At 32.6% G+C, this 17,336-nt stretch overlaps 1 protein-coding gene across 5 annotated transcripts; it reads left to right on the forward strand.

Annotated features, from left to right (window-relative positions):
• Window positions 1-9,612: 9,612 nt before the first annotated feature.
• On the forward strand, window positions 9,613-14,847 carry LOC109790801 (haloacid dehalogenase (HAD) superfamily protein). Of its 5 annotated transcripts, none has more exons than XM_020350040.3 (8): window positions 9,613-9,722; window positions 9,830-9,947; window positions 10,046-10,118; window positions 12,359-13,123; window positions 13,208-13,285; window positions 13,460-13,533; window positions 13,620-13,727; window positions 14,555-14,847. In XM_020350040.3, the coding sequence occupies exons 4-8, from the start codon at window positions 12,430-12,432 to the stop codon at window positions 14,666-14,668; spliced, it is 1,068 nt and encodes a 355-aa protein (XP_020205629.1). In that variant the 5' UTR covers window positions 9,613-9,722; window positions 9,830-9,947; window positions 10,046-10,118; window positions 12,359-12,429; the 3' UTR covers window positions 14,669-14,847. The 5 variants fall into 5 exon arrangements, with proteins under 5 accessions (XP_020205629.1, XP_020205644.1, XP_020205636.1 ...); XM_020350055.3 differs by having other exon boundaries at window positions 9,698-9,717; XM_020350047.3 differs by having other exon boundaries at window positions 9,721-9,739.
• The last annotated feature ends 2,489 nt before the right edge of the window (window positions 14,848-17,336 follow it).

The raw sequence follows: 17,336 nt of genomic DNA on the forward strand, positions 1-17,336 counted from the left end.
TTTTGTGAAGAGCATAAAATCTAAATCTGTCAATACGGTACTCATACTGGCACAACAAAACTGCAGCGAAAATATCCTCTACACCAGACATCAATAGTGTATCAATATATCTAAGGCCACAAAAATACCCCAACCCTTCCAAACTCACACCTCAAATTCATATTCAAGCTTCCCACTACAATCCTAAACCAAAAAAACTCACATATTTAGCACAACAGACTTAGAAAATAAATCTAACATGCTACCTAAACCATAAAAGGTTAGCATCCAAGCACCAAAACTCAAGGAAATCACCGACATTTCAACCATTCATTAAGAACACTCAACTCCAATTCTCAACATATAACCTCTTAAGATTCAATCGCTACAACTATAGGTTTTAGAAACTCCATCAACCGTAAACTCTTAACAAACTCAACAAATCACTATCTCACCCGCATACAAGGTTCCAATAGTTTCTAGTTGATTAGCACGACGCTTCGTCCACTACTACTTGCACATATGCTCGCAACACGAGCGATACCACCCAACCACTACTTCTTATGTAAGCAAGAAGTATCAAAACAAACAAGTAATCACGAGAAGAAGAAAAACAATCATAAATAGTGTCATCTAAGCAATATCATGCATATCAACCAAATTCTTGAGAAAATAATACACATAATTAAATAAACAACAAACATAATCAATCATCACACTAGCATATCAATAAGTTTCACAATCAATTCATTCCATCATTCATCTACCAAAGAGGCATAGTAGACTCTTAACTCACGGCCGATTGGATCGACCTGCTCTGGTACCACTTAATGTGACACCCTCTACCCCACATACCATAACACAAATAACAAAAAATGAATAAATTTTTTTTTTCATAATTGAAATACCAAACATGTTTAAATAGAAGGTACCACATCCATAACTTAAATAGTAGCTTAATCAACGGAAATTACAAAGAAATAATATAAGGTCTTCCTAAATAATTTAACAAAAACATTCTAATCTAAATCTATCTATGCCCCGATGTCACATGTCCTATTAGAGCAAATCCCAACATAGAAGCCTAAGCTTCATCACCAACATCCTCAGCCTCATGCTGATAATCACCTGTACGACAGTCAAAGAAAAACAAAACAAGAGAAAAGGGAGTGAGAAACATCTCACTCTGGCTCACAATGTAGAAATATACGCCGGATAACCAAACACAAACAAAACAAGTATAACATAGATCAATTAATAAAGAAATCACATCTCACTTATCCAAGACATCAATTTTTTATATAACATTAAAATGCACATGTATGGACACGGACTACATTTTATCATGCATGTGGCGCTAGTAACATATCACATAGCATATTGCGGCTAGCAATACATGAAGAGTAGTCTAGGAATATATGCCGGGTCACACCCTTTGCGCACTCTCACTAGAAGGAAATACTACCAGAGTCTCGTCGGGATAGCTAAGCCGCGCAAGATACATCCCATGCACACAATGGGCGAGATTAGGACTTCCAAACTGAGCTATCCCCAAGGACTAATCCCCAAAGCTTTTACACTAGGGGGCCTTCTCTGGCGGTGTATTTCATATCGTACCCTTAAAAACATTTATGCACATGATGAATGTCAATCAAGACTCTATGCATTCTCATATCACATTATTATAATCACATCTCATCATCACATTTCATCATCACATTTCATCATCATATTCCATCATCATATTTCATCATCATGTCTCATCATCATATTCACATTATCACATTATCACATTATCACATTATATGCACAATTCTCATAGAGCACTTTAATCCATATTAAAACTCATCTATTTGCAAAATTAAACACATATTCATTCATCTCATTCAACAAGGAATACATCAGAATAATCAGAAAGCAAAACAGAAAATATTCATATTTTTCCTGTTTCTCACAGGGTTCCCACAAGAACCCATAGAGCACTCTAATTTATACAATAAACATTTAAAACAATACAATTAACTTATACAATTACCTCTTCAAACCATCTTCTCTTACAATCACCAATACATTCCCTTAAGGTTTCCCATAGGAACCCATAGAGATCTCAAATCATACAATTAATTACATATAAGAAAACAATCGGTGAAACAGATAAAATTGGGGAAAGCCCCTCATACATGAGCATACAAAAAAAAATACAACAAACACAGGATTGGGGGTCAATCCGACTACCCAACAGATATTTCTACACCCAAAGCGAGGTTTCTCACTCCCCCCGTTACCTGGATAAGCAAGAGCTGAAACTAAAGCCAAATCTTGCTAGTCCCCTCCTCTAGGTTATCCCTTGGTCTTCAGAGAGTGTAGAAGAAAAAAAAGGTTAGAAGTGAAAAATGTGCTTTTGGGAGTGTCGGAGCATTTTATTTATAGGCATCAGGAGTGGCCAGAACGGCCCGTTTCGAATCTGGAACGGCCTGTTCCAAAACTAGAACGGCTCGTTCTGAAATTACATTTTACCCACAACGGTCATGTCTGGAACGGCCTGTTCCCAAATCGGAATGGCCCATTCTGGCTTCGCATTTTACTCATAAAATCCTGGGTTGGAACGGCCCGTTCCAATATAGTCTTTATAGGCCATTTTATTAGTTTGGAACGGTCCATTCCAGTTTAAGAACGGCCCGTTTTGGGCTACTAAAATCTAAATATTATCCAAAAATAATTTTCATAAATATTTATTATTAAAATGCTAATAATTATTAAAAATCCTTAAAACATCCTATAAAACCCATTAAAATAACTATAAGAAAGTAATCTCCATAAATATAAAAATAAATAATAATTACCCATTATACTAGTAGAATATTCGGGATGTTACAACCCTTGGAGCTTCATGTTGTTGGACCCATTACTAGGTCCATGGTTAGAAGAATGGAGGAAGATGAAGGAGATACCACCTAGAGCCATACTCATCATGAGTGTGGTGTATTGGTCTATCTCTTAGGCCCATTTTGAGTAGTATAGGATTTTATTGCTTTATTTCCTTTTTTACCCTTGTATTTTGAGGTACTTTAGATAATAGGAATTTATTATGTATTTTCATTTAGCCTTTGTATTATGGGGAAAATTAGTTTAGGATTTATTTTAGGGCTTAAACCTTGACTTGTGAGGTCAAAGTCCACTTTTTTCTATTTTTAGGTCGAAGGGTATTTTGGTCTTTTGGTAGGAAGGAACCCACACATCATCTAGGGTTCATTTAGGTTGCATTTGGCTTGCATTTGGGCTGCATTACACGACCATGCAACCCTAAATGCAACCATAGGTGCCTTTCCACTCCTATAAATACCCTTAACCTAGCAACTTGTATACACTTTGGAATATATGAATTTGAGTGAGTATTTTTGCCTCAAATCCTCTCCTTAGTCACCTAGGTCATCACGACCTAGACCTCCCCTCTCCCCCCTTGAGTGAGTTTAGGGTTTATTGAGTGGCCTTCATCTCCATTTGCTGAAGTGAGCCAACCTATAACCACCTAGACACATTTCCCTTCCACTTTTTCCTATTCGCCCACCATAAACACCTCACGCCCATCATCCTTATTTCTCCACCCTTGAAGGAACATCCACCATTGAGGTCATCACCTTGGACTTGGCAAGGAACTCCTCCTCCTCTTGAACGTCATTGGTCATTCCTAGATGGAAGGAGTCTATCATAACACATAACATACAGATCCAGAACGGGCCGTTCCAAATCTAGAATGGGTTGTTCTGGCAACTTCTGACGTCTATAAATAGATGACTCGGGCACTGCTCCAAGGTCCAGGAAATTTCGTATAAGACTCCTTTGAGCTCGAAAATTCTCTCTCTCTCTCTCCTATTGTATTTCTTGAAATTTGTGAGGCATATTGTAGTGTGAAAGGTTGCCACAAAGCACCTAAAGATCTCTATATTTGAAGATTCAATAGAGCTCGTTTAAGAGGCATTTTAGTCGATTCTCTCTTCTTTTCTCTATTCCCTTATTTCAAATATTGTTATAATAAAAGCAATCATGTAGATGTTTTAGGATTAACTGTGTAATTTAAATTTCAAGCATGTAAATAAAAATTCATAAAGGGGATTAAATATTTAAATTATTAGTTCTTACTATGATAACTTTATCATAAGGGTACTGATTAAGGGCGTTGTAGGGGTGCTTAATACCTTCCCTACACGTAATCGACCCCCGAATCCAATTCTGGTTATCAAGGCTATTATTGGATCTTTAAAAACTTTTTCTTTTCTCAATATTTTGAGTAAAACATTGGTGGCAACTCCATGAACCTATTTTTGAAACCATTAATCAAGGATTAGTTTGGTATCCAGGAATTCCTTAATTAATGAGATTTTTAAAAGGATGTCTAAACCATAGGTCTCAAGATTGGAAATTTTTGGGTTGCGATAACCTTCACTACTCCGCATAATGGATATTTTCCTTTAGCCTAATTAGATGCTCAACCCCATCAAAGGTTGAGCTCTAATACCAAACTATGGAGAAAAAACAAACACTAGAAGTGGGGTTGAATAGTGTCTACTAAAAACTCACACTTTTTCGAGTAATGAAGTAGTAGCGCTAATAGTAAAGAGTGTAAGAGAAGAGGTAGGTGAAACATATGACAATTTTTATACTGGTTCATCTCAACCACTGAGACCATGTCTAATTTTCAATCTAACCAGATTGAATTCCACTATCTTTAAAAAGATACAAGTATTCTTTTAGCAAGCCACTTTTAGCTCAAATCTAAGTGTTCTTATAATTATTTCTTTAAGCAATCTACCCAAGTATTCTTTCAACACAAAGCCCCTCCAGGCTTCGTCACCAAGTATTCTTTTATGATTAAGCATCTTCAAACTCAAACAAGTATTCTTTTATATACAAGTCTCTCTAGGCTCAACCAAGTATTCTTTTATTAACAAGCCTCTTCATACTCAAACAAGTATTCTTTTTAACAAACAAGTCTCTTCAGGCTTAACCTTTTAACAATAGTTATATATGGGGTAAAGTTTTACAAATATTGTTTCATTTTATAGATAAGATGTGATACAACTAGTTAAGAACAATACCTTTATAAAAAGAATGAGCAATAATTTGTGCAAGAGTTCTACTCAAAAGTCTCTTTCTTTTTTATCTTGAAGTTCCTTATATAGTAGCCTAGATGAAGATGATTATTGCAAAACCTTGAGGGTTCCTCGTAAGCTTGTTTCATTTGTTTTTTTTTACGAGTTCTTTGAAATGAGAAGTATATGTTGAAGCAATGAATTCTTACATTAATTGTATTTCATCAAATTGTCACTTCTAATATAATCAAGGAAACTACTTATCAACTTTAGAATACCAAATGAACATTTTGTGATGTGTGTCAACTAAGAGTAGGTTCTACATCAACTATTACTGACTTTCTCCATGATTTTAGGGATCTGTCTATCCTTGTTTCCTGTACACAACATGACTCATTCACTTTAACAAATTTGTGAGTTCTAATGAGCTTTCTTTATTCGATCTATTAAGGAATTAATTAATCATGCACAAGGTATTCATTACTCATGATAAATGATATACATTTTAGAATTTATGAAGTAAGATTGCATGCCTTGTCTGATGACATATCGTCTATCTAAAAGTTTACATCTTATGCTTTATCTTATTTATATTTTGCAAAAATATTTTTTCTTTAGAACACGTTTTGTATGTTATTATTAAAACTTGAAAGCTTAAGGGATTTAAGATTATCTTTTGATCTAATAACTTTTTTAGTAACAAAAGTTAACAAAACTTTAATGGAAAATTTTTATAAAAAAAAATGGGTAAAGTGTCATATCTTAAAATTTGTGGAGGGAAAATACTATAATTTTTAATATAAGAAGGGAGGGTACTATAATATTTGTATCTTTTGAGAAGCAGGAGTGTAATTTACTCAAATAATTAAAATAAATAATAAAAGACTAAATTGCAATTTTAGTCCATTAATTTTATAAAATTCACAATTTTAGTCTCCTCGTTGAATGTTCATTCATTGATCGTTAAAATTATAATGTTGTTCATGACCTAACATTAAGTAGATGACACAATAACCATTTAACAAAATTTGGGCTAATTTGTACATTTAATTTTCAATTTTTATCATATTTTCATCTCATGTTACAACTTTTATGAGATAAAATTGAGAATTAATAGTAAAATTTAACCTAAATATTATTAAATATTAAATTTTATATCATTTTCCTAATGCCAATTACAACTAACAATATAATGTTAACAATTAATTGGATAAATAATTAACAAAAGGACAAAAATTAGAGATTTTGTAAAATTGAAGGACTAAGATTGTATAATTTAAAATAGAGAGACTAAAATTGAGGATTTGATATCATAGGAGGACAACAAAGATAAATTAGCCTAATTTTTTTTATAACTAAAGTACTTTTATAAATGACTTATATAAAAATACGTAAAATACATGTTATTAACAACTAATAATTATAAATTTATAAAAAGAAATTGTATAATTTTCTGTTATTTTAACAATTTGTCTTTATGGTCATGTTCTAAATATTATGGTATAATTATTAATTTAAAAAATAGTTTTATTTATTATTATTATTTTTATTCTAGTGATAAAATAATTATATATATATATATAATAAGAGTGAATTATACTCTCCTCCCAAAGATATATATGTTACACTACCATATTTGTGACACCCTCTACCCTCAACATACATATACAATAATTATAAAAACATATTCCCAGGGTAATAAAAATCTTTTGAATCAAAAGAATGATTCCACTAACATAAGAGTAGAGAATTCACATTCATAAACACAAATCATGGTCAAATATGAAATTTACAAGAAAATGAAACATGAGTTTTTTCCAAAACAAAATAACAAAAAATGAGATCCTAAACTAAGCATAACTATGCCCCGATGTCACATATCCTATTAGAGCACGCCCAACTGAAGCCTAAGTCTCATCACCAACATCCTCATGTTGATGATCACTTGCAACACAATAAAATACACATAGAGAAAACATGGGAATGAGAAACATTTCACTCGAGTTCAGGTGTAAAAATAACAGTCAGGCAGCACACACAAGTCCTAACAAGCACATCCATAGCTACACATTAATCAAGTAAAATTTTAAATTATACATACAACCGTAACACATACATAGTCATTCATTATGCAATGATTTCATGGACTCGATTCATAAATGCATGCATGTGGCGCCAGTCACGTGTCTCATAATCACATATCACGTGGTATACTGCCGAAGCAACATACTTGGAGTAGTCTAGGAGTACATGCCGACTCTACCGTGCACTCTCAACTAGAAGGATGTACTGCTAGGGTCTCATTGGGATAACGAAGCTGCGCAAGATACGTCCCATGCACACAAACGGGCAGAAATGGGCCTTCCAAACCCCACTATCCCTTAAGACTCCTCTAAGATGTTTCAAACTTGGAGGGCCTTCCCTAACGATGTACTCCATATCGTATCCCGTCATATAAATGCATATGATGCATATCACACATTCACAAACTCATGGACTCATCATTTCACTTGTCATAGTTACTCATATATCATGTTTCATTGTCACATATCATCATATTTCATATCTTATATTCACTTTTCACATTGTCTCATCATATTCACATAATCTCCACAAAGCACTCTAATTCATATCAAAACTTATCTATTTTTTAAATTAAACACATCTTTACACTCAACATCACACCAAGAACGCAATGGAACATTCAGAAAGCAAAACAGAAAACTTTCATAAAGTGTCTGTTCCTCATATAAGTTTCCTGTAGGAACCCATAAAGCACTCTAATCCATATCAAAACATATCTATTCTTGAAATTGAACGCATATTCACACTTAGAATCACACAATGAAAGCAACAGAAAAATCAGAAAGCAAAACAAAAAACTTTCATAAAGTGCTTGTTCCTATCAGGCAAGGGATTGGGGGTCAATCCTACTACCCGACAGTTATTCCCACACTCTCGAGTGAGATTTCTCACTCCTCCTTACCTTGATAAGCAGAAGATGAAGCTAGAGGAGAATCTTGCTAGTCTCCTTCTCTTGGTTCTCCTTGGTCTTCATTGAGCGTAGAAGAAAACGAAGTCAGAAGCGTAGAAATGCTTTTGGTAGTGTTAGAGTATGTTATTTATAGACGTCAAAACTGACTAGAACGGTCCGTTCCAGATTCAGAACGACCTGTTCTGGGCAATTTCGTTATGGGTAAAATGTGAATCTAGAACATCCTGTTCCCAAAGTGGAACAGTCCATTCTGGATTCAAATTTTATTTATAACAGCCTGTGTTAGAACGACCCGTTTCAATCTAAGGTTTATAGGTCTTTTTAGTAGTTTGGAACGGCCTGTTCCAATTTGGGAATGACCCATTCTAGGCTACTAAATCATCCTTATTAGGCTTTGAGCCTTCTGAAAATCGGGATGTTACAATATTCTCTTATGTTAAAAGTTATCCCTTGAGATATTCTAATATATGATACTTTACCTATTTGTTTATTTAAAAAAAATTTGTTAAATTTTTGTTAACATTGGTAAAAGATATTATTATCTAAACACTTTTTACACTAATATTCTCTCACATATGTAAATACTATACCACCCTCCTTTCTTGTGTTAAAATAAATATTTTCCTCTATTAACAAATTCAAATATGACACTCTAATAATTTATCTCTTAATTTACATATTTAATTACTATTTTTAAAAATATTATAAATTTTTCTAAAATTAAATATATGTTTTTAAAAAATATTTTTCACTATTAGTTTTATGAAACATTTTTTAAGTTATATATAAAAAAAATAATATATATAAATATAATAAAAGCAAATGAATATTAAAATAATATTTAATCAATGTAGCTAATGAAACGTTTTATAAATATTTAAATAAAATAACATTTTATTATATAATATTAATTATTAATCATATATATTACAAGTAAAATGAATGTATTAAAGTATTATTTAATTGATGTTATTAATAAAATATTTTTTTGATAATAACTAATTAAATATTTTATTAATATCTAAATAAATTAGTATTTTATGATAAAATATTATTTATTATATTTAATTAATGTAATGCTAAAATATGTATATTAAATATATAATTTTTAAATAAATATATTTATATTAAAAAAATAAATTATAATTATTATAAAATTTAATACCTATATATATACACATTTTGATGCATATATAAGTATACATATAATTTATTTTGTAATTTTTATTTTATTTATTATTTTAATTAATTATTTTAAATTTAATTATATGTTTTAATTTTTTTAATCAAATAAGTGAATGACAATAAACAATTAAAATATATTTGTTTTAACAATAATTAAATTTAAAGTATATTTTAACAATTAAAGTAAATTTAATGTATACTCTTATGAATAATGATATTTAAAGTATATTCAATATACCAAATAAAAATATTTAAAGTATATTCACGAGAGAATGTGTAATTTACATTATTGGTGTTTAATTAAAATAAAGTAAATTATATATTTTTATCATACATAAAAACGAAAGTAACTCGTGTAAATGCTTATAGCCCTAGTTTAATAACTTAAATAAATATTACCAAGGTCTCACATAGAACATTGAACCCTAAATTTATTCGTAAAAGGGGGTGAGTGCCACGAGCGAAAGGGTGAGGTGGGAGTGCCACGAGTGTAATTTTTGTTGTTTGATTTCATTTATATTTTACTGCAGATTATTACTGGTCGTGCCTGCGTTATTCATCTTTCTTATCCTTGTTTCAGGATAACCCATCGGAAGAAGATTTTAATCAAGGAACCCTTGTAGATCAATTCAGTATCAAATATTTGGAGCTTATTATAGTGATACCATATCTTGTTAAAATCAGGCTGTATCATTAAGGTCTTTCCTGAATTACCTGCCAAATAATCTTTTGAGGTTTATCTATTTTGAGCCATAATCTTTCATAAATGTGTATTTTGTCTATCTTTTTTGTGCAGGACTTTTGTATAACGTGTGGAGGATCTGGGTTCGTTGAAGGGGTTGAAGAGGTTAAAGTTACTATACCAGCAGGTTGGTTTTTGATACTTGTCACGATGTTACCTGAAGCTGTATGTTGGTTAGAGCTCATCAATCAGGAAATTGGCAAGTCTAGTAAATGAATTTTTTTTTTTATCATAGAGGAAAAATACATAAACTTTATCGGAAGATACTGATTTTTTAGGATGCAAGCGTGCTTCACTACCCATGGGTCCTAACCTCAAGTAAACTCTGCTGAGGGTGGTCTTATCTCTGACCCTACCATGTATAGGAGGTTAATTGGAAGACTATTGTATCTCATTATTTCCAGACCCGACATTAATTTTTCTATGCACAAGTTTAGTCAGTATATGCAAAGCTTGAGAACACCATATTTAAATGTTGTCTTGTACACCATTTATTACACTATTTAAAATCTACACCTGCCCAAGGTCTCCTTTTCCCTGTTTTGGTTTCTTTACATTTGACTGCATATGTTGATGCTAATTGGGGTAATTGGGTAGATACCAGACGCATTATCACTTGCCACTGTGCTTTCCATGGTAATAATGCGTTGATATCTTGGAAGTCCTAGAAACAACCTACTGTTTCTAAATCCTCAACTGAAGTTGAATATCGGGCTCTATCATCTGTTGCAAGTGAAGTGGTGTAACAAGTCCCACATCGGGAAGGTCTCCTCACCAAGGAGACTTTATAAGGCGGGAGGTTCTCCAACCTCTTGGGCCGGCTTTTGAGGGATGGTTCCCCTCCTTAGCCTTATGCTCGTTACAATGGTGCTTTCATTGAGAGCCAGCCAAATCGAGAAGGGCTACCCACGGAGGGTTCTGACCATCGGAGGGTTCTGACCGGCAAGAAGGCCGAGTGAAGTGCCGGTGAGTGAAGTACCGTGGAGTGCAGCCATCGAGGACGCTGGCTTTCGAAGGGGGTGGTAATGTAACAAGTCCCACATCGGGAAGGTCTCCTCACCAAGGAGACTTTATAAGGCGGGAGGTTCTCCAACCTCTTGGGCCGGCTTTTGAGGGATGGTTCCCCTCCTTAGCCTTATGCTCGTTACAAGTGGTTTGGCCCAAGTGACTCCTTACTCATTTTGAAATTCACATCGACTCTACTATGGTTTTCTTATGACAATCAATCAGCTATTCATCTTGCTTCCAACCCATTTTTCTATCTGCTCAACTGAGAATGAATGTTGTCTTAAACTTTCTTTGTTTCTTCATGTGATTATTTGCAATTATTTGACATTTTAACAAAAGACACCTTAAAACTGTGCGCTGCCTCATAATTAAGTTACATCTCACCTGTTAGAACTCTTTCCCTTTTTTTCCAAAGGGGGTGGGGGGGGTTGAGTTGGTTTGTAGTGAAAAACTGCAGAGAAGGGAGGAGGTAGAATGAACATTTCCCCCCACCTTTCATGTTTTGCTGGTTCCTAATACAATGCTTTGTAGGATAACATGATGTTTAGTTATGTAGATTGCAACCTAGTGCCTTCTTTCCCATATGATTCATAATTTCATATCTGCAGTTCTGCTCTTATAATCTCTATTTCTAACTCCAACTTAAGAAGTCAGCTATTTAAGGATTTATTTTAAGATTAAAGTAGTATTTAATTTAATTCATAGACATTGTGTACTCATTTATGCTACTAAATTTTCTGCTAATTTTCCTTTTTAGCAGGTGATTGATACAGGACTCTTTGATCTGATAGTTTAGTGTTGGTTCATGATTTGACATGGATTGTTAGTGTAATTCTATGATTTTTGTGTTAATTGTGGAGAGTTACTTTACATTTCTGCGTCAATTGGGTTGTGGTGATGGCTAATACAATATCTATCATTCTATTGCTGATGGGAAAAATATTATCTTGCCTTTGATTATGGTTGTGGATATCATAATATATAACCTTGAGAGTTGTGTTTTGGTTCTGAGCTTTTCAAATTATTATTTCCTACTTGGCCTATAGGCATTCAATATTACTTTGGCAACAGCAGGACCTGGAAACAATGAGTGATAGGGATAACCATCTTTTTGGATGAGATGAATTAAGAAGATATTAATTTGTATGACCAATTCTTTTTGTCTTGTTGTTTGTGTTTGTTTTTCCTATTTCAAATTCTCTTCTTTTTAGATTCTTTTATGTAAGATGCTAATCCTAATTGTTCTTGCATGGATGTTGCATTTGGTATTTGTTATTGATCTTTAATTAGAATCCAAATTTCTAATTTTCTTTTGATCTTAAAGTTTCTAATTAAGCTGATCACTGTTATTATAAATAGAAATGATTGAAGCATACACCTGTATCAACATGTGGGAATGTCATTAGTAGTTAAGCCAGAAAAACTATAAAATGCTGTCAACTTCTGCCGCTGCTCAGCTTCCAAGTTGCTGGTACCGCATTCCCAGCCATCTTAACGTCCATCATCATGCCCAACAAAGGAGAAAACTCACCACTCTATCATTTGCCAATGCAGATAGCCAAATCACCCTCAGAAACTTCTATGGCCTAAGTCTTCCTCAGACCCACAATTGCAGCAAAGGGCAAGAAGGCAATAACAGGGCTAGATACAATTCCAATTTAAATCAGAACCACAAACACTTACTATTTCTACAGTACTTCCCTCATAGTGATACAGAAGACACCAATAATCAAAATCCAAGAACTAGAAACCACTATCAGCATCAAGTAGACGAACAAGGAGAATTCAAGGAAAATAACAAAGCCAGGTTACTTTTCACAAACATGTGGTGGGTAGATGTGAAAGCAGCACTTGGCCAAAGAATCAACTTGGAGGGCATTCTATGTTCAACCATGGTCATCTTAAAAGACCCAAAATTGGCACTACCCCATATTTCCGTTCCTGATATAAGGTATATTGATTGGGCTGAGCTGCGTAGAAAGGGATTTAAAGGTGTTGTCTTTGACAAGGATAATACTATTACAGCACCTTACTCTTTGAAGCCCTGGCCTCCACTTGAGTCTTCATTGCAGTGTTGTAAATCAGAGTTTGGTCATGATATTGCTGTATTCAGTAACTCCGCTGGTAATTAGTTTGAAGCATTTTAAATTGTTCTGAATTTCACACAGCCACCAAAGTGATGTGCTGTTTTATTGTGTTGTGAATCAGGACTTCATGAATATGATCATGATGGTTCAAAAGCTAGGATGCTTGAAAGTGCAATTGGAATTAAAGTCATCAGACATAGTGAGTGTTGCTTTTTTGTTTAAGAGCTATAATTATTTCTAAAATATTTCTTTTATCTTGAAACTGGAAAGTACATGTTATATTTTGCTCTGTTTAAAGTGCTAGGACAGTGAAATATTTCCTTGGGAGTATGACTTTAGTAGTGATGTTGATTGATGTGTATGCGTGCTTCAGGGGTGAAGAAGCCAGCTGGTACAGCCGAAGAAATAGAAAAACATTTTGGTTGTAAAGCTTCACAGCTGATCATGGTAGATAAGAATTTCGTAGTTTTCACTTTCTTTCAGCTGCATGTTTTGTAGTTTGATTCATATTTAAGCCATAATATTTGTGGTAGGTGGGTGATCGACCCTTCACTGACGTTGTTTACGGCAATCGGAATGGATTTCTAACTATTTTGACAGAGCCATTGAGTCTTGCTGAGGAGCCATTTATTGTTAAGCAGGTTTGTTTTTCATTTTGCATTTCATCTTTTGTGTTCTAAAAGTATGTGTGTGATTGATTTTTCTTAATAATAGAGAAATTTCATTAACAAAAGAAAATGAGAAGTTCAATTTGACAGATCCTATAAACAAAAGAAAAAATTAAGATAAAATCACTCTTGCTTAAAAGCTCCCACACCTCTTTAATAGACAACTAATGAAATTCTAGTAAAAATGAGAAGAGGAGTGCTAGTAACACATTCTTTAACACACTCCTCTTAATACAATATCTCTTATTGTTTAGGTTTTTTTGAAAATCACAAAATCATGAGCATTAAATACGGTGTGGGATTAAGTCCCCCCAGATTTTGTATCTTTCAACAAATTTCAACCAGTTAGAGAGTGTGTTTAAAAGAATGTGTGGTTCTAGTGTGTGAACCGATACCTTTCTATGCATCAACGAGAAACTCATTGTACTGTTATATATTTGATGCGATTCAATGAGTCAATGGGAAGTCGGAGTTAGCAGTTCTCGTGTATAACTTGCCAGACAAGGCGCTGTAACTAGCTTTCATATCTTGATTTGAACTGTCCAAAAGTGTCTCGACTCATGAGGAGTCATATGTAATACATGAATAATGAGCAACTTGCCAGACTCTTGTTGAATATGTTTCTACAACTTTCCTGGTCTCAAAATCTGATTGACATGTTTTGCTAAACATCAGACAAATTTTATTTATGGAGATTAATGAATTTGTTATGTTTTCTCTATAAATTCATTTGAAAAAGTAAGATGAATGCAATAACATTCGTTTCTGATAACCCTTGTTATAATAATTTGTGATGATAGGTGAGGAAGCTAGAAACTTCATTTGTAACTTACTGGTCAAGAAGAGGGTTGAAGCCACTAGGTCAGAAGTTATTGCCAGATCCAAAGCCGTGTGTCAAAGAGCCATATCCTTGACAGGACTAATCTCTAAAATACTGCCCTGATTTTTGGCCATCATAAATACTCCCCTTGAGTAATGCATACATGTCAATATTATTTTATTTTATTTTTTTTTTTAAATTATTTAGTTTACATTTTACCAAATGTGAAATATATTCCCTACCTGCCTTTTATCGGGTGAGTTATCTCCTCTACTTAGTGTGTTTAAATAATTATTTTTGGCTTAAATTCAATTTTAGTCTCTAGTTTCACAAATGTGCCATTTTAGTTGCTCAAAAATCTTAATTGCAAATTTGATCTCTTTTTGTTTTCAAAATTAAGTAATGTTGCTCAAAATTCTTAATTGTTATATTTAGATGTCATTCAAAATTAAATGGAAAATGTTGAGCGTTCCTGAGTGATATTATATGCAGCTAGTTTGCTACGAAGGGAAATAGTATTATTAAAAATTAAAAATGTTTTAATTGATTATAATGTGTAATTGAAATAAAAAAGAAACATTAGTAAAAGCAATGTTCCTTACACCAAAGACAGGGTGACTAAGTAATTTTGAATAATATTGTCAGGCACGTCAATATTTTTGTTTAATTTTGAATGACATGTTAATGATTGAATATTTTTATTTAATTTTGAAAAATTATGTGGCAAATTTGCAAAAAAGAAATTTGGGGACTTGAACTATACATTTGTAAAAGTATAGGAATCAAAAGAGAAGTTAAGTCAATTATATTTAGAAAATAATTGTTTTTTAATCAGATTTATAATGATTTTTATTTTAAATTTCTAAATAACCGATTATTTTTTCAGAAAAATCTTTTACCATACATGCTATTAGTTTTTTTGTACCCTCAAACTAGGAACAGATAAATTATAAAATGAATTTTATAAATTTCTAAAGATTTTTCACCCTTTTTTTTAATGCTTCATCCAACGACTTTTTGGTCGATATAAATTGAAAAAATATCAAAAATAAATTTTTTAAAAAATTATTTACTGAAATAAATAGCTTCTATCACACTGGAAGTAGGAAATGAAAATCACATAGGAGTATACATTTTCCATTTTAGGCAAATTTGAAGCGAAAATGCATACATTCTTGTATGTTTTCAATTCAAAATTTTTCTGAACAGAAAATATACACCCTTTATGTGTTTTTTGTTATAGGATTTTTTTGAAATTGAAAAAAGAATTAAATAAAATAATATTTATTTTATTGTTTAATTATATATTTATTTTTTTACAAAATATGTATATTGTAATATTTATTATTTTATGAAATTATGTATGGAAAATATTTAATGTTGATTTAATAATATTACACAAATAAAAAATTGATATAACACTTAAATGATTTACATTTAGTTGTTCAGTATACGTGAACAATTTGATCTATTGTGGCCTTCAATATGACAATGTCCACAACGTTGTTTATGTTGTGACTTTGTCCAATCGATTTCGTTGCATATACAAGTTGATTTTGGTCGTGTCTTTGCACGCAACTTGGAGCGATCAAGAACAATATGTGAGTCTTGACTTGGTTGTATGTTGGCATCATTACCAATTGGATACCATTGTTCTGAATAGGCTTGAATTATGTATTGGTTTGAATAAACTACATCAATATAATTGTACGAATTGACACGTTCATATGCACAAACAACGATGACATGTGAACAAGGATATTTGTATGCTTGAAAAATACCACATTCACAAGTTTGATCGTTAAGCATTACTATCGAAGTTTGTCCACCCTGTTGAGTTAGTGATGCATGCTTCTTCAACCTCAAATCTTGTGACTTCATAATCAAATCTACGAACAATATGAGACGTGCATCTTCTTGATTTTTTTTTGCATTGTCTCTATTAACTTATGACATTATTGTTCTCCTCTTTAACACGTCGTCACCACTTCACCACGTTTTTGATAGAAGTACTCTACTAGTCTAGAATACGTGCATTTAACTAGAGTAGTGATAGGCAAATTTTGAGCCTCTTTTAATATCTTATTTATGGTCTCTAACAAGTTTGTTGTCATGTAATCATACCTGTGAACATGCTCATCATTTGCAATGCTCCATTTCTCTAGTGAAATGTCATAGATCCATTGACGTATTTTCTGGACTTCTCGAAACTTTTGTAGTCTCGTTTCGAAATAGTGTTTGCAAGCAATGTACCCTATGTACAATGTGACAATAAAGTATATTTGCTAGAAAAAATAGAGTAATATTTGTGTTTAAGTTCAATGTAATTAAATAAGAAATAATAACGTACCTATGTTAATCAACTCTTTTTTTAGCTTGATTTTCTTGAAATAGTGATTGAAGTTGCTAGCAATGTGACAAATGCAATAAACATGGTATGCATTAGGTGGTTGTCAACCCAAACTTGCATTCCCCACGACAGAATTAATACTTTGATGATGATCTGATATCAAGCAAATGTCCTATTTTTGGGTTACATATTGACAAATTTTGGCCAAAAATCAAAATCAATCGCTTAATGTCTCTCCTTGAACAATTGCAAATGTCAGTGGAAGCACTCGAGAATTGTCATCCTAAGTGGTTTCAATTAGAAGAGTGCCTTGATATTTTCGTAAAGGAATATCCCATCAATTTGTATAATGGGTTTAGGAAAATTGAATGCATGATATGCTAGTTTGAATGTCCAAAAGACACGTCTAAAT

Source organism: Cajanus cajan, chromosome 2 (genome assembly GCF_000230855.2).
Source record: "Cajanus cajan strain Asha chromosome 2, NIPB_CcT2T_4, whole genome shotgun sequence".
Lineage (NCBI taxonomy): Eukaryota > Viridiplantae > Streptophyta > Magnoliopsida > Fabales > Fabaceae > Cajanus > Cajanus cajan.

Excerpts from the sequence above, each read along its gene's own strand:
- LOC109790801 (XM_020350040.3), top strand. The coding sequence starts at position 12,430 with ATGCTGTCAACTTCTGCCGCTGCTCAGCTTCCAAGTTGCTGGTACCGC. Across the intron at positions 13,124-13,207 it reads TGTATTCAGTAACTCCGCTG|GACTTCATGAATATGATCAT; the intron begins GTAATTAGTTTG and ends GTTGTGAATCAG. Across the intron at positions 13,286-13,459 it reads AATTAAAGTCATCAGACATA|GGGTGAAGAAGCCAGCTGGT; the intron begins GTGAGTGTTGCT and ends TGCGTGCTTCAG.